This window comes from Phyllostomus discolor, chromosome 1 (genome assembly GCF_004126475.2).
Source record: "Phyllostomus discolor isolate MPI-MPIP mPhyDis1 chromosome 1, mPhyDis1.pri.v3, whole genome shotgun sequence".
NCBI classification, from domain to species: Eukaryota; Metazoa; Chordata; class Mammalia; order Chiroptera; family Phyllostomidae; genus Phyllostomus; species Phyllostomus discolor.
This window is the reverse complement of record NC_040903.2, coordinates 78,342,792-78,368,568: the sequence shown is the minus strand read 5'-3', so window position 1 is coordinate 78,368,568 and position 25,777 is coordinate 78,342,792. Positions and strand designations below refer to the sequence as shown.

The 25,777-nt window shown below is 46.3% G+C and overlaps 1 protein-coding gene across 1 annotated transcript in view; it reads right to left on the bottom strand.

The window, feature by feature from the left end:
• Positions 1–25,777, bottom strand: part of ADARB2 (adenosine deaminase RNA specific B2 (inactive)) — a 144,143-nt gene that overhangs the window by 5,590 nt on the left and 112,776 nt on the right. The window contains exons 7-8 of the mRNA XM_028506893.2: positions 11,297–11,478; positions 465–643 (exon numbers count right to left, since the gene is read on the bottom strand). Coding sequence (XP_028362694.2) covers positions 465–643; positions 11,297–11,478 — 361 coding nt within the window. The remainder of the gene's footprint in view (positions 1–464; positions 644–11,296; positions 11,479–25,777) is intronic.

Genomic DNA, 25,777 nt, shown 5'->3' with positions numbered 1-25,777 from the left:
TAGAACCCAGAAATGTCATCATTACCCTATTTATAGGGGAGAAAGGAAGCCTCAAATCTGGTGCAGTAGAAATGCATAGCCTTCATGGTTGGAGAGAAGAGTGAAAAATTCCTCCCTGACACTCACTACTTGCATAATTTGGGGTAATCACCTACCTTTTTTGAGTGTCAGTTTGCTTATCTGTAACTTGGGAATAACATCAACTTAAAAAGCCTTCTGTGGGCTTTCCTGTGGTGCCCTGGGCTGGACGCACTGGGTGTTACAAACAAGCCCCTTTTCCACCTCGCTTCTACAGCCAGTGGTCTGGCTCAGGCTTGGTGGATGTCTATGGGTAGTTGGGGAAAAGAAAACAGACTGGGAACCAGGTTTTGTGTTACATGTCCCCCTGGCTGCAGACCCAGTGGCATTCTCTGGGCCCCTGGCCTATGTCCAGGTGGAAGCTTCAGGCTGGAATTGTTACCCACCTTTCCATACAGTCGCGCCCACCGGGCGGAGAGCATATGCTTGCAGAGCCGGGATGAGGCCCCGCAGCTCCGCTTCCCAGTGGTGGCATCCAGGACCTCCACGTCCGAGTTGCCCAAGACCCAGTTCACACTGAAGTGGGAAGACTTTCCGGGCTGGCGTGCCTCGGCGCTGCTCACGCCTGTCAGCACAGAAGTAGAAGCAGCCCATCAACACTCTGCAGATCCCATGAGAGGGCCCCCCATCCCCCCATCACTCCTAGACTGCCTCAGGCAAGATGGGCGGAGGGAGCCAACCGCGTTGGCACAGGATGGCACAGCCGCAGGCCCCAGTTCGCACCTTTAACCCTTGGCTAGGTCATCGCTTCTCTTCAGCTTGACCCTAATGGAGGTCTCATCGTGACAGTCATTGCTGGAACTCATTTTTCACTTTTTAATTTAAAGAGATTATTAATGTAAGGCAGTCTAGTAATAAAAAAAGCTCTGCCCATTTCCCCTTCCTGTAAAGATTTGTTGATAGATAAATGAACAGTGGAGCCAGGTGGATGCTGCCTGAGCATTGGGTTCGTTGGGTACCTACGGCTCGCCCTACTCTGCTTGGTACCAGATGGGTCCCAAGGTTCCAAGTTGGGTCGACGAGATAAAGAAGCTAATGAAGGAAGACATTGATCCAGTGGCATGACCCAGAGACAGCACCCACTCCAGGGGCGTTAAACTCATTTTCACTGGGGGTCACATGAGCCTCATGGTTTCCTTCAAAGGGCCAAGTGTAATTTCAACTCCTTAACAGCTAAGGAGTAGTTACATTTATATAGTCCTAAAATTATTTCAGCCCTTCGAAGGCAACAGCTAGGCTGATGTGGCCCCTGGTGAAAATGAGTTTGACACCCCTAAGCTACACAATTTGTGAGACCCAGTGCAAATGAATACGTGGGACCCTAGGTTTGATGACTAGTGAGAATTGCAGGATGACAAGACAGTGTAACACCAAGTGCGGCCCTTCTAAGCATGGTCCCTGTGCATCTGGGGCTAGTCCTGCCCAGAAAGCCTCCAGAATCAGCAGGGGAGTCCTTCTTTCACAGTTTCTCCCCTGGTCAGAGTGTGCATAGATTTCTAATTGGGACAACATGTTCCTTATAGACACAGGTTCTTCCAGTAGCTCAGAAAATGGAAAGATCCGGTGCTCCTGCTCTGGGGTAGCACCCGTTGGCAGCCTAGGCATCACCACACTTGGTAGCATCTGACTTCAGCTCAGCCTCCTTCCTGTCCACTTCAACAGGCGCATCACACACTTTTGGAGACTCTGGTGGTGAGATGCCTGAACTAACGTGAGCCCTGATGTTACCTTGTCAGCCTTCCCCGCAATGCCCTGAGGATTCTATAAACATGCTCTGTTCTGGTGCCGTATAACCCTCACAGCCATCCCCTCCCTGATGGGTCAGGTGCCCTTTGAGAGTGGGTGCCTGTGGGACAGAGCTGGTCATTTTTGTGCATTGCACTTAAACTACCACATGACTACTTAGGGGTCACAGCAGAGTTGCCACAGTGGCTGAGAAGCCATGGTGTTGGGAAGCAAGGTCTGAGTGGTCCTCAGGTGGCCTGCAGCAGGTACCCTATGAAGAAGCAGCCCCTGTGTCCAGGGACAGCCAGTGCATGTGCAGTGCCTTCTGTGCAGCTCCAAACTGCCAAGTTATGGACCCCAGTGCCCTCCCATTGCCCCACCCTCCAGGGGCTTCTTGGGCAGATCTATGCCTACCCTCTGCCATCTGCCACCTGCATAGCCTGGTCATCATGGGCAGTGATGGGCATCCAGGCTAATTCTACTCATGTCAGCTTCTTCCTTTTCCTTGAAGTGATTCTCTTGTGGCATCTACCTGTGCTGAGCTGGGAAGGGGGCAGCCTGGCATGGTGGCAGCAGGGGCTGTCTTACTGGGCAGGAGGGGGCAGCAGCTGAGGTCAGGGAAGTCTGACTGCAAAGAGAGCTCAGCACTGCTCCAGAGCTGCATGCATGCAGCCAGGCACAACCACCTCCAGGACCTGCACCACCTCCCCACCCTTTTCTTCTCCTCCTCTTCTCTTCTCACCTTACCACCCAACCGTCCCCCTGCCCCTCTGTCTCCACAGAAGTCTCCATGACCAGAGGTGAGACATGCGGGCCTGCAGGAATCTAGAAACTTAGTTCCAGGCCCGACTATGCCCCGCTGGCTCTTCGCCATTCTTTTCCTTACTGTGTCCTTGGACAGTGACAACTTCTTGTTGAAGGGTCACATTGGAGAACTTGTAAAGGTGTCCGGTGCTATGGTTATTGTTAGTTTCATTTGAAGGGGTGAAGGTCAACTTTGGTTTGTTTCATGGTCTCCACATTGTAGATCAAAAATGTTTTCAGACTACAGGAACTTTCTCAGTTTCATTATCATCAGGGACAGCTGCTCACTTAAATGGGCTCAGGTGGGGAGTGACTAACCCGCAAATATGGGTCAGAATTCCTTTCACATAAAACATGTTTTGTTTCATTTGTCTGTTCTTCAGTGGATTCCTCTGTTGGAGACATTATCCACCATCTTACACTTTGACCTTCTAATTTAAGGATTATCTCCTCGTCTTTTGCTTGCAAGAAAAAAATCCTGAAAGTAACCTGGGAGAATGGCCAGGCTTCCTCCCGGCTCCTTCCCCTCTTGACCCTATATAGACAGCTCCTTGAATTCTTACTAAGTATTCATGCTAATGGTATACTTTCTGATGTCACTGTCATTAGTGACTCATTGACTACACCCAAGGAGACCGACTCAGCTGACTCTAACAGGCACATTTGTCAATGTACAAGGAAACAACGATCTCAGAATGTTTGCATCAGTCTAACTGATACCTGAGTGGCTAGACCACGTGCAGGCGGTCTCACTGCCGCAGAGACAGCAGCAGAGCTCTTTATTATCCAGACCCCACCAGCATAGACCAAGCTGTCAATCTCCCCAAGAGGCACCAAGCTGACCTCTCTTAGTCTTTCTCACTCTCCCTCTGTCTCTCTGTCTCCCTCCCTCCATCTCCATTAGCCTCTCTATAAGGACACTTGTGATGGCATGGAGGACCCACGGACATAACCCAGGGTAACCTCATCTCAAAATCCTTAACTTCATCACATCTGCAGAGACCCTTTTTCCAGATAAGGTAATTCACAGGTTCCAGGGATTAAGATTTGATGTTTTGGGTGGCCATTATTCAGCCTACTACCAGCACTAATTTTGAATTTTGGTACTGGTCTATGAACCAAGTGAGGAAGCCTTCTGGGGAAGGAGTAACCTGGCCCTTTGGTGCCACTTCTGGCAGAAGGACTGGATTTGGGGGTGAGAGGCTTTGCAGCTGCTCTCAGCCACCTCCGATCTCCCTTTTCTCTGAGGCTGTGACTGTGGCGGAAGCTCAGTGTGGCTCGCTTTCAGGGACAAATGCCTGGTGTGAGTGGTGGAAACTCGGAGCCCCAACCTGGCTCATGGTGCTGGCCTCAGTCAGCAAGGACTTCAGTTTGGAAACTTGGTGAGAAAGCCCAAGAAAGGGTGAGAGAATAAAGGTGTCCTGAAAGGTGGTGTAACTTGGTGAAGGACAGACTAACCGTCTTTCCTTTAGTGATTTCTTAGTAATTATTTACAGTATCTTGGAAAGAAACCTATCTGCTAAACAGTTTCTCTATCAGAGCAATAGCTCGTGGAGACAATGCTGATAAGAACCCATGGAGCCTGATGCAGACTCAGAGGTGTGCTGACTGCTGTTCGTTTGCATGGTCATGGGTGGGTTGTCCACCTTTTGTGAACATCGCAAAGAAGTATTTCACTGTGAAGTGTATCCATATGGGAGCAGGCAGGTCTCCATGAGCCTTTGACACACACACTCATCCAGGTGGACTAATTCATGAGGATGGTCTGACGTTTCATTTAAGTGCACATGCCTGTGTTGATAAAGTGGGCTCTGCAAAGAGATCGCATTCAGATATCACTTCTGTGACTTGCTAACAGTGTGGCCTTTGATGAGTTAATTAAATCACCAACTACTGCAATTACCACCACTGTGACCTCACTTGCCACTATTGTCACTGTGACCTCCACTACTCCCACCGTTATTGAAGAGCAGTGAAAGGAATCCACAATTCAACCATGAAAATGAGTCTTATCATAGCTCATGTAGCTATTTTCTCAAGGTAAAGATGCATTACCTTGAGAAAACCCTATATACCTCTTTTTAAAGCAGTATATGAGAGAGACATTACTGAATTTCTTTAAATAACTAGTGCGTCTACTATATTTAAAATGTAATTCACGTTCCTCAAATTAAATTTACACAAGACATTCAGGGATACAACCTTTGCATGAAGTGAGGCAAGTCTGTATTACAGGGTAGCACTGTATTTAAGTTGTGAAATGAGTGAAGCAGCTTCCAGGTGTGCACAGAATCTCAAAGGTGCAGGATAGAAGGGACTACTTGACTTTTATATATAGCTAGACACCTGTGGGGTCACATGGGCACACATGCACAGGCACGTGCACACACATGTACACACCATACACACATGCACACACACTCAGGCATACCATACACACATACCACACACACCCTACATGCATGTACACACCACACAAATACAACACAGACACACCACACATATTATCACACACACAAGACATGCATGCGCACACAGGCACACACAAGCATACCCACCCTATGCATGCACATGTGCATGCACACATACACATGCACACATACAAATACATATACATACACCCTCCCACCATTCACTGTACACACACTCTCTTCTGATGTACGTAAGCTAGTAACACTCCATTATAGACTATGGATTAACATAACTAAGTACTAAGGCTGTATTAATGTCTTTTTATTTGTTTTCATTAGCAGGGACACCATGATAACTGACAGTGATTTTGTAGCTGCTATCTTGTGTTAACAGAGCACATTCTAGGGAAAGTGTGCAGGATGCAGCTGATTCTGAAGACTGTGCGTGAGGAAAACGAACAGTGGATGTGAGCCCTTCCTGCTGAGACACTGGCGACAAGTCCTCTGGGTTCCTGCCAGCCCCAGCGGAGCACAGAGTGTAAGAGAAAGCTTGGCCTTTACAGCTTTCCCTTGCTTTCCCTCATCTACCAGTTAGTGAGCTGGTGGCCAAGATGGTTGGAAGCAGTGCAGGAGCTTGAGCCTGTCAGCTGCCGGCCTGGCCGTTACTGGTGTTCTGTGAGAAGGTTCTGTAGAGAGTGGCAGCAATGCCATCCACGTGGGAGGCTGGGGCATCTGCTCTGATGAGAGTTTTCCACACTGAGTTCCAGGGCTTCCTTTTTAGGTCAATAGGAATGTGATCTTATTCGTGATCATAAATGACTGTGGTTTGTATTCCTCAAAGTGTAGGATGCACAGGCTCATAGGATGTTCACAAGATGTGACATTTCCTCTGTGGCAGGAAAGAATTTGAATATATAATTTTATAACCTGATAATGACATGGTTCTTGCTTCCTGTAAGGATTGTCATTATTTCAAAGGATATAGATAAAGGGACTTCGGCAGGATATTATTGATTTTGCTTCAAATTATATATTTTCTACTTCCATAGTATTCAAAATGTACTAATAAGTCAAGTTTTATACGGAATAAAATGTGGATAACTTTCATCTCTCTTCTGTATTATCCACTTGGGATCATTTCTCTCAGGACCAAATAGCACATCAGTGTCTTCTTTAGTGCAAGTCTGCCAGAGTGGAATCATCTCTGTTTCTGTCTGTCTGGAATGTTCTCCGCTTTATTTTTAAGGGATGCTATTACTGGCTCTAGATTTTTAGGTTAAGGTTAATTTTCAATTCTTTTTTAGAGAATGAAGAAGGGAGAGAGAGAAACATCAATGTGACAGAGAACCATCGATTGGTTGCCTCCCATATGTGCCCCAACTAAGGATCAAATGTGCTACCTAGGCATGTGCCCTGACCTTTTGGTGTACAGGATGACACTCCAACCAACTGAGCCATACCAGCCAGGCTGAGATTAACTGTCTGTCAACTTTTTAAAGGTATTGGTTCCTTGTTTTTGTCTTCCAAGTACCAGCTGTCAGTCTGATTTAGCTTCTTTGAGGTTGATCTGCCTTTTATTTTATGACTGCTTTTTAAATAGATTTTTAAAATCTTATTTTAAAGTAATTTTACTGCTGAGGGGAGGATTAAAAAAATTCTTCCTGGGCCCTGGCTAGTGTGGCTGAGTGGATTGAGCACCAGCCTGCCAACCAAAAGGCCATTGGTTCAATTCCCAGTCAGGGCACATGCCTGGGTTGTGGGCCAGGTTTCCAGCTGGGGGCATGTGAGAGGCAACTGATTGATGTCTCTCTCATATATTGATGTTTCTTTCCTCCTTCTTCCTCCCTTCCCTTCTCTCTAAAAATAAATAAAAAAATAAAAAAAAACTCTTCTTGGGATATAATGTGCTTCATAGATCTGTAGCTCAATGTTTTCCATTGTCCTGAAAAGTTCTTAGTTATTATTATGTCTTTAGATATCACTCCCACTCCATTTTTTTTCTCCCCTGTCCTGGAACTCTTATTACCTTTAATCAGGCTTTCTCACTCTGTCTCTTACCTTTTATTTATTTATTTATTTATTTAGGTTTGTATTTTTCCTTTGGGATGGTTAATTTAATGTGTCAACTTGGCTGGGCTGTGGCACCCAGATTCTTGACCAGCCCTTGACTGGAGGTTGCTGTGAGGGTATTTTTACCTGGGCTGACATTTAAATCATGAACTCTGAGTAAAGCAGATCACCCTCTACTATGTAGGTGGGCCTCACGTAAGCAGTTGATGGCCCCCAAAGAGCAAGGAGTTCTGCCTGCAGACTACCTTTGCACATGACTGAAACATCAACTCAGCTGCAATGTCCAGCCTCTCAGCTTGCCCTGCAGATTTCAGACTTGCCAGCCCCTATGATCATTAGGGCCAATTTCTTAAAAGAACCTCTTTGCTAGTAGGAAAATGAGCATCTCCCATTGGTTCTGTTCTCTGGAGAGTCCTGACATCTTCTCTCTGTCTCTGCGCTGCATTCTCAGGGTCTTCTTCAGAGTGACATTCCATCTTAATGAATTTCTGCCTCAGCTGTGCTTAGTTTGCAATGAAACCTACCCTCTGTTACACACATTGCTTTCTTTATTTCTGAAAATCCCATTTGTTTTTTTTTCTTTTTGCTTCCATCTCTCCCCCTACATTTCCCATCTTGTTTTTAAAGTCACTTCTACCCATTCAGCATGGGTATATGAAAGTCTGTGTCCATGAACCCTGATATCTGTCTCTTCCCATCATCTGTTGTCTGCTGGGTTTTGTTAAAGTGGTCTTGTCTCCGCCCATGCCTGCTCGTTTTTGTTGTATTTGCAAATTTTCTGTAGGATTATTTTGCTCTACCTCTTAGTAAGATCATCTTAATCTAAATTCAGGGGTAGAGAGGATTTCAAGCTGCTCTGTGAGCCCTGCAAGGGTCCTCTCACGGAGGGTTCACACCAAGTCCTGACCAACTGACTCTACTCACTGCTCACTGCAGCTGCAGCCCCACCTGCTTCCTGAGCCCTTGAACCTCTCCTCTGGGTTCTGCTTGCCCTTTCTGGCCCTCCCACACATCCCTTTTCTCGTCCTCCAGGACTTTGCTCAGATGTCACTCTCTCAGATCTTTCCTGACCCTCTGGTTAGAGTCAGTGCCACTTTTTAATCTCCTCTTTACATTATTCTTCTATAAAGCATTATATTTTGTTTGCTTGTCTTCCCCACTAGAATGTAATCACCCAGGGAGTATTGATTTTTGACCATCTTATTCACTGCTCTATTCCCAGTGCAAAATGGTTGCGGGCACAACGTGAGAGATCAATACACATTTGTCATATGATTAAACGAGTGCCTGGCTTATGTTGACCAACTTCTTAATATTTGGACAAACAAAATGTATTGACAAGGGAAGTATTTTCCTTAGATCATAAAATTCTCAGGAGAAATGTAATTAAATTTGATATTCAGTTCTTTCATGAAGTAATTCCTTGAAATCATGGTAGAAATTAAACGAAACTTAACTAACATACAAATATTTTAAAAACTCCCCAGAAAACTGAAACAATTTTTTTCTATAATTTTAATTTTATTTTTTTGATAAACCATGGGTTCTCTAATTTGCTTGGGGAGGTCAGTGCTATCTATGGAAATGTCTTATTAAATAGTTTTCTGGTGAGTCTAATTTTTTGATCTTCATGCAAAGATATTAGGATTGATTTTAGATTTTTCTAGCAAGATTTATAATAATCCCTCCCCCCCCCCAAATTTCCTTCAAGGGCACAGGAGGATAAATTCCTACCTCCAGTGACTGTAAGACAAAGGAAACTATTAGATATTTTTTTGATGCTCTTAAAATTTATGAAAAATTTGTAGGCTATTTCATAATATGTCTGTGTTTGTTTTAATATGCTAATACTGCAAATTACTTATGTGCATAAAAGGTTTGCTTCTACCCACTAGTATTTTGCAAGATACTATTCATGATCATCAACACCAGAAATATCTGCTGAATTAAAGAGACTTGAGATCCCATATTAGATTCTACAGCTTAGTGTGCCATATTTTGGATATTCAAACTCACACAAAAATGTGGATGTAAGTGGCAACAGGTCTCCACCGCACCCACTGCTGTTCCTTTAAGGGAGGCATCTGGAATGCAGCAGGGAGGTGGTACTGAGTAGAATTTACAGGCTACTGTGGGCAGACATTTCAGTAGGTACAAACCTCTCCTTGATACATTCAGTTGCTTATGAAACATGAAATCTGAAAAGTTGTCTGATACACTGGCTAGTCATTTTCACTATATCAAGAAAACATGTGAAGAAAGACAACTGAGGTTTTTCTCTGTTTATTATTGATCCTGTTATTTTTGTCACATGAACATAAACCAGAAGTCTTAACCCATAGTCATAACATTCAATTCCTTTGGTCTGACTCTCAAATTTCATTTTCATTGCCAAGACCTTGCCATGGACTGTAGAACTAACTATAAGTTTTATCTTCAGCATAGATTAAGACTGTTCAATATTAAAAAGCATATACCATTAACACAGAGACATTATCTGTCTTATTCGTATGTCCCCCCTTTGTTGTGTTTTTTTTCTTGAGGAAGAAAAATAAAAACTGAGCCTTGAGGATGAAAGCCCAGACAGGTCACATTCTCAGCCTGGTAGATCAAGACCCAAAGTCAGTTTCCATTTCACTCACTTTTTTCTAAAAAGGTGAGTATTTAAAACACAGAATTTTATGACCATCCTCCCCACTTCACTGTCTTATTGAATACACACAGAGGACTGAAGGCAAACTTTCAGGAAGGCTATTTTCCCAAACACACAGCCCCGGCTGAAGCACGCAGGGTGTGCGGCGGCTGTGACGCGGACTTGGGCTCCTCGGGTTTTGCCTCAGGTTTAGTCTGGTCTCTGCAGAATTGTTCATGTTCAGGGTGGGGCAAAATTAGGGTTACAGGTGTGTGCTAAACATGGAGTTTATTCTTGTGTTATTATTTATTATCTATTCTATTATTTTCCATACGAACAACTGTAAACCTACTTTTGCTTCACCCTGTATATTGTTGGAGTGAGTGGAGGAAATGGTCTGAATACTTGCTTAGCTTTTCATGAGTTTTCTCTTTTGGTTCTCACTACCATTCCCATGGGGCAATATCGTTGCCCTGACTTTATAATTTAAAACAATTTTATAATCTTGGGAATAAGTTTTAGGCCCAACCCTTAGCCACACACTGAAAGCAGCTCTTCTATCTTTCTATTTTGTGTTTCAGATGATCTGGTCTGAGCCAGAAGCAGTCAGTCACTGCAGTAGGCACAGCCCCGCCAGCCCCACTCTCCGCCTGGAGTGGTGGTTGAGCCTCTGCTTTCTCAGAACACCTGTCTGGTTTTGCAGAGGAGTGCCAGCAGCCCCTCAGAGAGCACACCTGCTCCAGGCAGGGAGCTGCCTCAGAGGTGTGGTGTTTTCCTGCAGGCCCTGGACGAGGCTTCCATATGCTCCAGTTGGTGCCAGGAGCCTTCCATGGTCCTGCATGTGGATGGCCATTGGTCACAGTGGAGGCATTACCTTCCAAAACCGCTCCCTCCTAGTGATCGTAGAGTTTGACCACTTCCAAGACCATGTGACTCCTGATCCTCACAACTGGCTGTACTGGGCAGCCTGGGGTGGCCACCCTCATTTGGCTCTGATAACATGGGTGGCGTGGGAAGCTGGGAGTAAGATAGGGAATTGTGCTTCCAGCCCAGAGCTCCCTGACTTTCTCTATTGTCTGTGAAATGTGCTTCCCCAGTGCATGCTAGCATCAGGCTGGTGCAGAGAACACAGGGGCCTCTAAGTCTAGCACCCCACCCCGGGCAGCCAGGCCCTGTGTCATCAATGTCCCTTCCTCCAGCCTCGCACCCATCTGGCCCTTCATCGGAAAGGCTCCTGCTGACAGGTAAGTTGCTGTCCTGTTGGACACATCCATGAGTGTTCATTTTTATTTCCACTGGGCACCGTGGATACTGTAGCTAAAGTGGCACCAGGATGCATTGATGTGTTTCTTGCATCCTATTGTACATTCTCTGAAATGTGGCTCTTCTCACTTTCAGAGATGTTCCCTGACCTTCCTTCTTTTTTAAGTTTTGGATTGCTATAATTTTGCTCCCTATGTCTTAAATAGCCATTGGCCAAAATGGATAAAATCTACCCGATCTGGCCCCTTTGGGGTCTGCTTGTGCCAGCCAGCTGATTGGAGGGGTGTGTGTCTTTGAGGATGAGTTCTCTTACCGCTGAGGAGGGGCCGGTTGTGCTGGTAGGAGGCGGGCAGCTGGCCAATGTCCTCAGTCCGGTGGCTCATGACCCGGCAGAGGTGGCCGGTGTGGTGCAGGCTGCCCACGATGATGCTGTGCAGGTACACAGGCTCGATGAAGTGGCAGAGGAGGGCACCCTGCAGCCCCAGCACATTCCACCTGGAGAAAGAGGGAGGGGTCAGTGCGTTTGCTCTCCTGGGTGAGGATGGAAGGGGCAGCCTCTCAGGCCCCCCAGGCAGGCTCCAGCTGGGCCTGTTGTGCAAGGTACCTGTGCCTTTCTTCCCTCCGCTCTGCTCCGAGGTGCTACTGTCCCCACCATGCAGACTGACAGAAGCCATCAGCTTTGCTGCTAGTGATCTGAGATTCCTAACTGCTGGGGACAGGGTGCACCTCAGTAAACGTGGCCTCCTTTTCTGGAAATGGATTGTTAGATGCACTGGAAGCTACATATTTCCTCAAGGACTTAAAATTAGATTAAAAGAGATAAAAGACACTCAATCCCTGAAGAGAATCTTCAGTTTTCTTTATATTTAGTTGGGAAATATCAGAAATGCAGTTTGTTCATTTCAGGTGAGGGAAAATGCTCTCACCCCTTGCTGTGTCCTCAGCAGTCTGTGTGACCCATGGTGTTGGAATTAAATGACATCAGTGTGACCTTGTTTCGCTCTCGGGTGGTTTTAGATGCCAGATCAGAGCTGAAGGTTGAGCCCATTTTGTCTGAAATAAGTAAGCTCTGGCTGAGTGTTTTTGATTCTTCAAGCAAAGATGACAGGGGCATTTTAAGATTTCCACCCTCCACGTTTTGGTGGTCCAAGGCTGCACGTGTCTGAGACTCGAGTCGCCATTCTGTGACTTCTACTCTAAATAACGTGTTTAAACCCAACTGCCATCGGCAGTAAGCATTATGCAGCTAATTTCTTACATCATTGTCCTTTTCATTAATTAACATCTCTCCACGTTAGAGCGGTTATTGTGGTGCCTCCGTGCCGCACGTTTCTTTTCATGATTAATAAGGAGTCATTACGTTTCCTCTTTCCCGAAGCAGTCAATTAACACAGAACCCTTTCCATTAATTACCGAGTGTTCACACCAGCACGCCCTACCTGGAGAGCAATCTGCTCCGAGAACCTGCGACACCAATTGCTTTAAAAAGTTCTCTTTAAATTTTATTCCAAAAACACAAGCAATTTAGCTGGCGACATTAATCTGCCTCAGAAGCATCGTGGTGAATGAGAAGCATCTTTCAATCTCATGCAAGAAAAAGCAGCCATCTGGCTGGCGAGCACGGCGCACTCCCACTCCCCCTGCGCAAACGCGGGTCGTTAAAGTAATGTGTTCATCTACATAAAACTCAAATGGAATATAAAGGGTAATATTTATATACAAACAATTTAGTCCTACGGTTTAAACAGTCATTGGTTTTATGAAACATTTACTTTATCAGACTTGCATAGCTTCACTTAAAACAATGGTGGTCATTTCTGTAAGTCCTGTCGTTTCTCTCAGAAAGGCACAAAGGGCTTGTCCTCTGCACAGTTGGAATCTCGCCAGAGAGTAAACGTCAGAAAGTTTTGGAGGAGCAGACATTTCTGAAGGCAACAGAAAAACTTATCACAGATTTCAGGGACTCCGTCATTTGGCAATACCGTTTCTGCAGGGACCTTTATTTTCACCACATAGCACAATCTGATGCGGTAACCTGGGCTCTGGGGGTGAATTCAGAGAAGCCCCCATAAGGAGTCTGTGGTGGCTGCGCTTTTCTGGAAGGAATGACACCACATGTCTGAGTGGGGAGTGTGGGATTTGGCTCCTTCCCTCAAATTGGAAACTGGAATTTCTGGGCAGCACTAAGGACACACCAAAAAGTGAGGAAAAATTAAACAAAGTCACCTTTTTGGTATTTTGCACACCTTCTTTTAGGTTTGAAGAGGCTGGGAATGTATGCCAACAACAACAAAAAAGAACATTTACCAGTAAGTCTGTTTCACTATAAAAGTCCTTGGTATTTGTTTTTTCAGTGTACACTTTGTTTTCAGCCGCAATATAGGCTGTCTGGTGTTTGTGTGTATTGACGAGAGCAGATTTTCTTATAGTGAAGGGTCTAGATGTGGAAGATTTGCAGTTACGATGCTGTGTAACTATTTATGGGGAAGGATTCTGGGGTGCAGACCTGAGTGGGTGTCTTAATTTATCTCAGAGAGTTTGTGAAGTTTTAGCACATCCTACCAATTAAAAGCAGGGAAGTGGATATTTCCCCCACTGGGAAGAAAGCACTTCCTTGAACTAAGCTGCATCCTAAACAATAAAATTAGTATTCCTAGAAGAGACATCACTGTGCTTTAGGCCACCTGTGTATTGGCTTTGAACAAAACTCCTGGAACATATTTGAATGGTTCTGATTCTATGGGACTGTCTAAAGACAAATAATTTCTATATCTGGTTTCTTGCTAATAACCTTTACAATAAAGAGAAAATCAATGTTCTCCTTGCCTGGCTCTAGGAGTTTAAAGTTATTCAGCAAACAGGATCAATAAAACCAAACGTCTTTCCAAATATAAACCGGAGAATTTTCAGCACTCAGGATTGAATGGGAAAATATCTCTCCTTTTGTTCAAACAGATGATATTACTGCAATGTTGACAGAGAAAAAAAAGCCATGTCTAGTTTTCAATATAGATAATCCTTAAATAAATACATTTTTGTGTATTTGTCAATCACTGAAATACCAAAGGTAAGTGGGGGCGAGATTTTGGGAAAAAGCTGCCTTTCTTTTTTCTTCTTTTTAAATCCTCACTCGAGGACACGTTCATTGACCCTAGAGAGAGAGGAAGGGAGAGAGAGAGAGAAACATTGATCGGCTGCCCCCTGCAAGAGCCCTGAGTGGGGATCAAACCTGCAACCCTTCAGTGCTCAGGATGATGCTCCAACCAACTAAGCTACCCAATCAGGGCAAGGCTGCCTTTATTTAACCAGGAGAAGCAATCTCTTTGCTCAGTTCAAACCTTGGCTTCAAGACTCAGAGGAAACAATCACAGGGAGGGGCCCTTCTTCAGACATCACTCCCCCCTCGAGCCTGGGGTGTAGACAGAGGACAGCGGTTACTGGTGCATGTTCTGAGTGACGGCTGTTCCTGTCCATTGTTTTTGCCACTTGACATGGCCCAGAAAGGAGATATAACTCTCCAAAGTTACAGTGAAGCCTAGTGCATCGTTCAAGTACCATCAAAAAATATACTTAACCTAGCATAAGAACAGACACAGAGCTCAATGGAACAGAATGAAAACCTTGAAAATGAACTCTAAGAAACATGATAAGGATCCCATGTCCAGCAAGAACTCACAGCAGCGGTTTCCAACTTTGGTGCACGTTGGGCTCACCTCAGGAGCTTTGGGAATCTCCTGGGGCCTAGTCTCCCCACAAATCAGGATTGGCCCAGGGGACAGCATGGGCCAGTGTTTTCAGGGTACCCAGGTAATTCCACTGGGAGCCAGAGCTGAGCTATGCAGCAAAGCACCCAGTGCAGACTTCAGAGTAAAAATTTAGGTGGAACCCAAATCCTGACAGAAGTCAGCTGAGCTGTCCTTGACTACCGCCTGCTCCTCTAAGTCTCCTGCTGGTCCCCTGACTCTGGGGAGGGCTGGCAGATGGTTCTGAGGGTCTCCACACTGGTGACATGGCCATAACAGTAACAGAACTTCTCCATCAATCAGCACTGTCCATCAAATGACATCTCTCATGGAGAAGACTGTGTTCCAGGGGTTGACACTCTCCCCCCATCTTCCTCTCCCACCCCCGTTCTCACAATTTCTCCCCTCACTTCTTCGACCAAGACAGGCAAAGTGCCAAGTCAGAGGCATTTCTGCACAAATGGCCCATCCTGCTTCCACCCTCTTGATATCTTCCTTTGGGCCTTTCTAAGTAAAAGAGAAAATCAGTAACCCTTTCACTATATAATATCACTGTTAGGAATTCATCCCATGCATATTCTCAATAAAAGGCAAGGATGTGTGTGTGTGTGTGTGTGTGTGTGTGTGTGTACATACAGAGCAAACAAAACAAAACAAAACAAAAACTAGAAGTAATAAAATCTTTTAGTAGGGAATGGTTAAATAAATTATGGCACATTCACAGAAAGCATAACTGCCTGCAGCCTGCCTGTTGATGGGGGCGTGGGTCTTCGTGTTCCCTGGCGCCCCTGCCCTGCTGGCCTCTCTGCCACACCTTCTCTGGGCTGGACTGCTCCTCCGTCCTAATTGCCATCCTGCCACTTCTCTATCCTCACCCCTTCGTAGGCCATGAGCCGGCCAAGTTCAGGTATTGCCATCGCCACAGAGACCATGTATGTATCACCCAGCCCTCACTCACGCTGTTGCCTCCAGTATTGTCTCCTCTTGGATTCTAGCCACTGTGCTGTGGCGGGGTCCTCAGTAGTCCGCAAGGGGAACCCCAGTTGCTGGTCAACACTCTCGTGCCAACCTTGGCGTGCACCATCTTGAAAGTCAGTCCTCTAGCCCCAGGGAGCAGCCCTGGGTGTCGAGATACTCTGCATACCATGAAGGTTTGCAGCAAAACGAATGACCCCTTTCAGGCCACTAGGCTTTGGGGCGGTTTGTCACACACAGTAGATAACTGGTGTGGAGCCTGTTGCATTTCTGAGCTGCCCTATGGCTCCCAGGACCCCCTCAGGAAGCTCATATGTGTCATGGCAGCAAAACCACCTGAACAACACAGTATCTGGTGGACACTGGTATTGACAGCGAAGGGGGGGATGGGCACCCAGGAAACACGGGTTATTCTGCAGGCGGTTGGTTGGGGTCAGTGTGACGTTGTGCTGCTTCAGGTTATTTTTGGCTGAAAGAGATTAATTCCACTTCACATACTGTCTCATTTCTCTTCCCTAAATCCTACCTGAAAAATGTCTCTTCTCTTGACATGACCTCTGTGGCTAAGCCTCCACCCCACACACTAGTAGGATGTGAATATTCTTGGAGGACCAATAGTACAACTTGTGTCTGGACTGTTCCCAGGTCCTGTCAGTTCCACCTCATCCCAGCCTCCTCCATGGGGTGAAGACCTCTAGGGGGTGGTGATGGTGGGGGCCATGCAGGGTATAGACAGTCTTGCCCATTCGTTGCTGAGTGTGTGGTCTGGGGAAGGGCCCCTTGGGACCTACGCCACCTGCTCTGGTTGCTTCAGAGCCCTGGTCCCTTTGCCTGCCCTTGGAGGTGCTGCGCTGGCCTCTTGATTCCTGGGGGACAAACTGTACTTACCCTAAAGGATGCCTTTCTATTTCTTTTGTGAAGATAGAGGCTGTGAAAGGAAGCCACCCAGGCTCACGTTCACGACTACTTCTCCTTGCCTGTGACCTCAGCCCTGTGGTCCCCACCATGTCCTGCTGACGTAATGGCATTGCTGAACTGTCTGTGCATCCTCTCCCATTGTCATGTAGGCCACTCTCCTCTCCTGTTAATCTTCCTGTTGTCTCTCACTTGAGTAACTAGGTTTCTAGCTTCCATTCTGCAAAAATGGAGCCTTTGCCAGGTCTCAGTGGGAGGTGGGTGGTAGGCAGTGGGCTGTTGCCTCAGACCTGATGGTGTGGCAGAGTAACAGGTAGCAGACACAGAGCATTATTAATTGTTGCTAGTACTTTTATAGCAGATCAATGTTATTGAACTTGTCATTCACTGCTTTCATCACTAGAGATAGCATATGATTTAACCTAAAAGCTGTAAGATTACCACAAAGTCTTTGGTAAAATAAAAAGAATAAAAGGCTGATTAAACAAGCTGTGAAAATTTTGGCTTGGGTGTTTGGGAAGAACAGTTGTTTTTTAAGGAGCTGCATTTTGAGATTGGAAAGATGAACAACACTCTCATCTGATTTCAGGGGAGCTGGAACGCTTTAGAGATATGGTGGCTGCCAGTAATTCAAGTGTCAGGGTCTCCCTGGCGGGCTGGTGGCAGAGAGGAGGAGGGACTCACCTTGAGAGGACGGGGAGTAGCAGTCGGTGCCATCAGGAGAAACTCACTCTTCACAGCCTGAAATCTAAGTTCAGAGCCAGACAGTGCTGTGGTCCCCAGAGAGCAGCTGTAATTTTTACAGTTCATTATTATGGAGAAAGTTTTAATCTGCTCATTTAAAGACCCATTGCGATCAATAAATGCTCAGGTACATAAAATTAGAAACCATGTCTAAAGGAACATTAGTTCCAGAAGGTTTAGATTTTTATATGCCACTCAACTTTTGATTTCTAGAGACAAAAGCCAGAAACATCTCCCTGGTTTTCCCCATTATTCAGGAGACTGGTGTTTGCCTGCTAGTGAGGTGTAGGCTGGCCTCTCACAGCCGGAGAAACAGCGTCTGCAGGATGGGGCATGACCGTGATGCTTGTTGTTGCCTGAGTCCTTGTCTCGTGGAGGCAAAGGACATGGCCAGTCGTACACCTTTGAGCTGGAGGACAGTGGGATCACCATCGCTTCGGTGCACTGCCCGGTGCAGTTCGTAGTTTTGAAGGTTAGTTTCCATTGATGTGGTGACACAACCATTTTCTGCAGTTTTGGTCCATCTTCACCAGGTGGTGGTAATGGCGGCATTTTAGGAGTAGATTTTACTACGACTTTTTCTTGTTCTATGATTTTCCAAAGATTAAATGACTTGGGTTCAGTATCTCCCACCCAGGGCTTCCACAGCACACCACCGCAAACAGGGCGGCCTGAAACAACAGACATTTATTCTCCCACAGTTCCGGAGGCCATGAGTCCAAGGCCAAGGCGTCAGTGGGGCCGAGCTTCCTCCGGAGGCTCCGGGAGAATCAGCGCAGGCATCTCTCTAATCTTCCAGTGGCGGTGACCGTCCTTCTTGTTCCGTGGCTTATAGACACATGGTTCCACTCTCTGCCTCCGTCTCCACACAACCCTCTGCCTCTCTTATAAGGTGCATGTAGTTGTGTTGAAAGCCACCTGAATGACCTGGCATAAGCACCTCCTCTCGCTATTCTTAACTTGCTACCACCTGGTATACAAGGTCATAGCCACAGGTTCTGGGCCTGAGGACATGGGCATATCTTTTGGGGGCCACCATTCAGCTCAGCACACCAACTGTGGGCCATCAGGTGATCCGCCGCATCTCCTATTTATGAGAACCTACTGTTTACCCTCCACCACGGGCTCCATTCTCCACTGTGGGGAGTATGTCCCAAGTATGCATGTGGAGATTTGGGGAAAAGCTTTGTACAAAGATATCATGGAAATGTTGCTTACAGGAGCAATCACTTGGGAACATTCCAGATATCCAGCCACAGGAAACTGTACTGAAGGCATATGAATACAATGTAATATACAATGTTATAGATATAGTATGAAACACAATGTTACAGACAATGTTATAGACACAATATGAGACACAATTATTACAGTGTTCTAGACACAATACATACAATGTTATACATAATATAGACACAGTGTGAGATGTAATGTTACACACTAGATATAATATGACACAATGTTATACACAATGTTATAGACACAATATGAAACACCATGTTGCAGGCATTAAGTTGCTCATTATTTTAGAAGAAGCCATAATTGTAAGGTAGTATGAGCAAACTGCCATCAATAGCAAAATCCTGACAACAGGAAAAAATGTGCATTTAGGAAAAAAGATTAATGCAAATATTGCAAAAGTCGACTGCTGTTTTCTGTGACTATTGGGATATTAGTTAGTTGGTTACTTCCTACTTTTTGGCTTTTTCTAATTTTCCTTTATTGTGTTTTACTTTTTAATGGGGGAACCTTCACGTCTGTGATGCCACCCACGTGGAGCTGGTTTTCCAGTAGGGATGAGTTGATCTCCTAATACTGTTTCCATTGTTCCCCTCTCATCTGGATTAGCTTCAGGGGCATGTAGCGTTGTCTGTGGCCATGGGGACTTTGTGGTCTTGTTCTATTGTTGCTGCAAAACCAGTTCACTCATAAGGATAATTTCCCCACTTGGAGCATTTCAACTGGCTTTTATCTTCAAAGTGGTATTTTGCTTCAGGGTTTTAACTACAGTTTCTTTTGGACCAAAAATCTAGAAAGGTGAAGTTATTTCCCTGTCAAAAGACTTTCATGGCCTAGAATTTTTTTCTGGTAATTCCAATGCCTCTGTTCAAAAGAAAAGAAATCAGATTTTGTTTTCTGCTTTAAAATTATTTTTAAAGGAAGAGAAACTTAGCTGGTATATCCCACTTCAAGATTGTGGGGTGCTTTCCCCATCAAAGCGGGAGAGAGAGCTCTGGCTGTGACTCAGGAAGTTATGTTCGCATCTGATGGTCAGTGTTGGGCGTTCGGGCTCTGAGTGGTACCGCCAACCTCCCACTGCAGAGTGATGTCCCAGGCGTTGTTCCCAGAGAAGCTGAGTGTGACATCGCTCAGATAGTCTGGGGAACTGCCTGCTTTCTGACCAAGATTTTCAAGAAAATAGACATCATTAGCTGTGCCAACCAGTGGACATACCTGGCACATCACATGTTTTCCTGAGTTTCAGGTCCTGTGACTTTGAAATGAGTTGAGCAACAATGACATTAATGTGATAGCAGCAGCTCTCCTCACCTGGCAGAGTCACCTTGAGTCCTGGACTTAGGGAAATTGAAAACACTGTGAAAATCTGAGTCTGCAGGTGCAGCCTCTGCCCACGCTCAGGGTGTCCTGGGTTGATCAGCTAGTGAATACTCAGCCTGTGTGATTTCTTCTCACTTGCCAATATGGCCAAGTGCTATCCCTCCACCATATCAGACCACAAAAACTCTACCTTCCCATTCTGTGAGCAATCGTAGCCCTGTGGATACAGGTATCTCCACAAAAGGGAGTCTCACAGTCCTTCCGCCAGGTGCAGGTCACCTGTCTCCCGAGTGGGGTGTAGGGCCAGCCTTTCATGTTTGTTTCCTCCTCTGCAGAGCAAGGCATGTCATCCCTGCCTTCCATTGGCTTGTTCTGATCAGCGTAGGTGCTGGACAGGTACAGTCCCACTTTCCAGAGAAGGTGCTCTGACCTGCACATTCAGTGGTGGGAAGCCTCTTATGTTTCCAAGACACTTGTCAGGTTCCAGGGCTGGACTTCTTCCATTGCTTCCAGGCTGGTCTCTGTAAACTGTGCCCACCATCCCTAGAATGTGTCTTATGTCTCAGGATGCTTATGTGAGTGTCATGTCTGTGGGATCTTCCCAGGCCCTGCAGGGCATTCTAGAACCTTGATGAAGCACAGAGGTGCACAGGACTCAGGCTGTCTCTCTTGGGGTGTCATCTATTAAGGGGACAAGGTGTAAACCAGGTGAATAGCTACAGAAGATGAGATTCTTATCAGGTGGAAACAGTCCTTTGAGGCCGATGGTGAGTAGCTAGTGATATTCTTGGTGCAGAGGCAGGTGGGCCCTGGAGAGGCTGCACAGGATAGGGTCCTGCCCTTCTGTGGGGAGTAGTTCCACGTGTTGCTGAACCCTGATCCCTGACAAGGGTGGAGGCACTTCAAGTGGATTGTGGGGAGCAGGTCTAGTGACAGCTCAGGATTTTCCTGAATGGGAGGAAAGTTGCTTAGGGACAGAGGAAGCTGTGCAAGAATCCCCCATGTGCTCATGTGGGCTGACCCTCTTATTTATAATGGAGAGAAATTAGTTCATTAAATTATTCCCAGAGAAACTTAGATAAAGGTCTTGTGAAAAAGTGCTGTAAGCCAATGCTCAGGGGATTGGCCTTCTTTGTGACAGGGTTCTAACTGTGATAAGAATGAGCCCTACCGGTTAAGCCTGTCACCCTTTCCTGTCATCTACTTTCCCGAAGACTCATGGGTGTTGCTGTGGGCTCTACAGAGCATCTGGAAGTCAATGTAGAGAGGACCAAGGAAAGGATCATTGGAAACATTAAATGATCTAGAAGGAAATGGGGAAAATTATCCTATCGATGGAATTCTAGGAAGTTTCTTCACAATGTTTTATGGCTCATTTAAATCACTGTAAAAATTTCAGGGTTTCTATAACATGTTTTACTATAAACCTGTCTTACTACTGATATTATAAAATGATACCAATTGTTATTCATGGAATTCCGTACTCAGAAGAATGCCTGTTGTGGTCGAATTTGTACTATTACTTAGGAATTATTGATCCTAGCAGTGAGACCTGTGCATTACTTTTGATCCATAGGCTGGAAATAACAGAGTTGTATTGGCTGTTGGATCTTTTGATACAACCAGCTCCAATTCATTTTTTTTCACTGACATCAAAGTAGGTTTGCAAAGAGAATTACAGCCCTGGCTGGTGTGGCTCAGTGGATTGAGCTCTGGCCTGAGGACTGAAAGGATGCTGATTCGATTCCCAGTCAGGGCACAAACCTGGGCTGCAGGCCAGGTCCCCAGCTGGGGGCATGCGAGAGGCAACTAACTGATCAGTGTATGTCTCACACATCAATGTTTCTTTCCCTTGTCCTCTCCCTCTTTTCTCTTCTCTCTAAAGTAAATAAATAAAATCTTTTTTTAAAAAGAGAGAATTACAAGTCTGCGTAGTATGGATGTACCTTCTTTACCTGAATTAAAGATATGGTTTCATTCATTTACTTCATTTTAATACATCAATGTCACATGGAGTAAGTGATGAAGGCAGTCAGCCTGACACTGCTGTTTCCTGGCTGCTGAAATAAACTGCACGTGTTAAGGGAGGAATTTTTAAATTACTAAATATTATGGCTGTGGACTCCAGGCAACAGTGCAGTAAGGTTCTTGGGCGTTTCCCGGGAAAGAAAATTGGTAGTTACAGTTGGTTAGAGACACACTGTAATATTTATGGGCAGCACACATAACTTCTTAGCTTGGGCAGCTGAGAAGGGCAGAAATTAGGGTGTTGGCAGAAGACATTGTTTTCACCTTTCCAAAGCCATCTGCAAGGGACACTGAACAGCCACAGTTTCAGTTTCCAGGTGGGGCTCTGTCCTGCCACGTCATCCACATTTCACATTGTTGCCGTGCTGACCAGAGGAGGCTTCCTTCGTCCAGCATTTCCTGAGTGCTGACCATCTGCATGGTGTTCGTGTCATGTGAGGGGTGCCAAGAAGTACCGTGTTTGATGCCTCAGTCAGATGGTGCGGCTGAAAGTCGGAAACGGCCTCTGTCTTCCCTGGCGTTCACCTTCAGTGATCAGTGCAAGTCTCGATTCCATGTGCTCCCTAATCGTCAAGTTGTGTTCTCAACCACCAGTGTCATGTCAGCAACAAGGACAGCCATCAGCGGTCAGCCCCTGCCAGCACCGGGCTGTCTCCACCGCTTGACAGAGTGTCGCTGACACAGCCGTGGGGGGTTAAATGCCCTCATGGCCACATGCTGGGACAGCTTTTCATCCATTCGCTCCCTAGGCCACTGCCCGCTGTTCCTCACGTCCTTGGTTAGCACTCGCTTTGCCTGTGTGTGCAAAGTGCTGATGGGGCCTGGGAATGGAGCTCACCAAGAGGGCGGCATTCTCAGGAGGAAGGAGCCGGACTCAGGTGGGAAGGTAAACTCCTCAATGCAGAGCCTCTCATCTTGGTGGTCAGGCACTGGGGCCCATCCTAGGGCATGGTTTTGAAGGGGAAACATGTGCTAGGGGGCTGGGAGGAGGACAGTGACCCCCTTATTGATCTCAGTGGGTGTGACTTTGCCTGGTGGTGCAGAGTGAGGCCAGAGGTGCCTATGGAGGAGCCAGGTGGGCGTGGCAGTACTCTCAGGAGGTCCGGCCCAGAAAGGAAGCCCACCACGGCAGTTCTCAGAGCATGCTGGGCTTCAGGATTTACTTCTTAAGATGAGAAAGATGAGCTGCTGTCATGACAACATGGTCAGTTTCAGGTAGAGGATGCAGGAATGATAAGGAGGCACGTGGTGTTGGAGGCCCCAGAGAAGCGAGAGGCAAGAATTGAGTCAAAGGACAAGGAATGGGCTGACAGATGGATGTCTGTCCATCTGGTGAGGGAGAGCTGGAGGCAGGTTTTCAGTCGCGGCTTCTGTTTTCCAACAAAGGTAGGACCTGGGCCGTTTACCCCTCTGAACACCATTTCTGAACACCATGTCACCAGGAGGTCACAGCTGTTTTCTCTCCAGTATGTGAGTTAAAAGGGTCCCTCCCATCTAGTCTAGTCCCACTGTCCCCCTGTCTTCTGCCCTCACACACACCAAGTTCTGAGCTTCTGATCTGTGAATTTGCTATCTTCTGAGAGAGGAGAGATGGCAGAGCTATCTTAAACCTGTTATTTTCAGACTCTGTGCACACAAGTTTAAGGCCCCTCATGACACTGACATTCAGTGGTAGGCTGGTAACAATTGGCTCTCAGAAAGAAAGAAAAAAGAAAAAAAGAAAGAAAGAAAGAAAAAAAGAAAGAAGGAGGGAAGGAAAGAAAGAAGGAAAGAAAGAAAGAAAAGAAAGGAAGGACACTGATTTGTAGGTTTCGACAATTTCTACAGTGTAACTACCATCCCTGTGGCCGATTTCAGGTGACCCACACACATGATGTCGCCGAACGCAGACTCAGCTGGAGATGAGCGGCAGCACATACCTCACCCTGCAGATACAGCGGGTGTTAATGACTCCAAGAGCAAAACCAGTAGTAAAGTGTAGTAAGATAATTAGGACGGTGGTACATTTTAAATATCTGTAGCCTTTGTTTTAATATAACACATTTAGTAGTAAGTTTATATAGTTTAATTAACAATTACTTTTCAAAACTGTCTTAAAATAACCAGCTTTGGAGGGCTGAGGCAGCTCTAGCATGCATCCTGGTTACAGGTTTTGTAGCCAAGTGTGTGTCTGCCCACCGTTTTATAAACTCTGGAAGGAGCAGCTGTGACTTCCGCATCTTTGTGTCCTTCGACCTCTGCTTGTTTAGCTGGAATATTTCATTTCATTTGCATTTTATTTGGAACACTACCTAAACCCTAGGTTCAATTTTTGCTCCTGCACAGGACAGGGAACAGATGAAGATGCAGTATCAGATGGTCTCTTTGCGAAGCTTGTGCACAAATAGTGCGCAGCACAGATGCTTATGGTCTGAATCATTAGCATAACATATGCTCCCACTCAAAAGTGGCAACGGTGGCCCGGGCTAAAATAGCTGGCGCCTCAGTGCTAATGTCCTTACCTTGTGTCGAGTTTGACGCTGGTGGATGCACAGACACTGCCATGCCAAAGGTGAGGAGGCTGCCAGCTGCCCTGGCCTGGCACAGGCAAGACAGCTTGCTGTGGGTGGCATTTTTCTTCTTCATCCTCCTCCTCCTCATCACTGTCCCTCCTCATCAACAAGTGTTATTGAGGAGCCACAGCTGTGCCTCACTGTGACACAGATGACCCCCTCAAACGCAGGAGCAGACAGTGCCAAGTAGAAGGAATTCTGGTAGTGTCAGCTGGTGAGGATGGAGCCTGTGCAAGGAAAGGTCCAGGTGGGGTGTGTGGGTGGTGGGAGGCCGTCAGTGTGGGGGCGAAGTATGAGAGGGCGCAGAGAGGGTGGCATGTCCAGGGAAGAGGTGGGTGGGAGAGGGACAGAGACAGAGACAGAGACAGAGAGAGACAGAGAATAGAGAGACGAAGAGACAGAGACAGGCAGAGAGACTGAGGGACAGAAATAGAGATGGATTAGAGAAATATAGAGATGTATAGAAACACAGAGACAGAGAATAAAGAAACAGAGAGACAGATGGAGACAGAGATGGCACAGACACAGATTGACAGAGAGGTAGGTACAGAGACAGAGAGAGACAGAGACAGAGAGACATAGGCAGAGACAGACAGAGAGAAGGACTGACAGAGAAAGGGGGAAGAAAAAATGTGAGGAGGAAACAAATGAAAAGAAAGCAGCAGGAAGGGGGTGGGCTCTAAGGGACTGAGCGAGGGATGAGAGGGAACTTGGTGCCAGCACCTCCTCCTGGGCTCTTCCCACTGCGCTGTGCCCCTCTTCGGTGTCGCCACCAGATTTGGGGTCCAGAACCAGGTGAGTGAGAGCCTCCCCGGGGAGCTCGCATCCACCTTGCACTTGTGGATGAATTCCTGGGTCCGTTCAGGGAGAGCCGTTCCTGCAGCCGGCCCAGACCCAGGAGGTCACGACGGCTCCATGTGTGTACTGCTCTTCAAAAGCATTCTAGAGCCTTTCTCTATCCAGGACACTTTGAAAACTCCTGGAGGGGATGCAATGCGGGCTTCGTTTTTCCAGTAGATTTTACTGGAAAGAGCAGAACCCGACTTTGAGCAGCGGCATCGCTGTTGGCAGACCTGTGGGCAGCTCACGTCATGTGGGTTTTGTAGTCTCGTTGAATTTGCTGTCTACTGATGGTTAAAATCCCAGAGACAATGAAAATTTCAGTTTTGCAGCATTAATTCACTTCACTTTTCTAGGGATTTAGAAACTGATGTGATCTTAGAGCACCAAGAGAATTTTGGTTAGGGTGAAAATTGCTTCTTTTTTCCTGCTTCATGT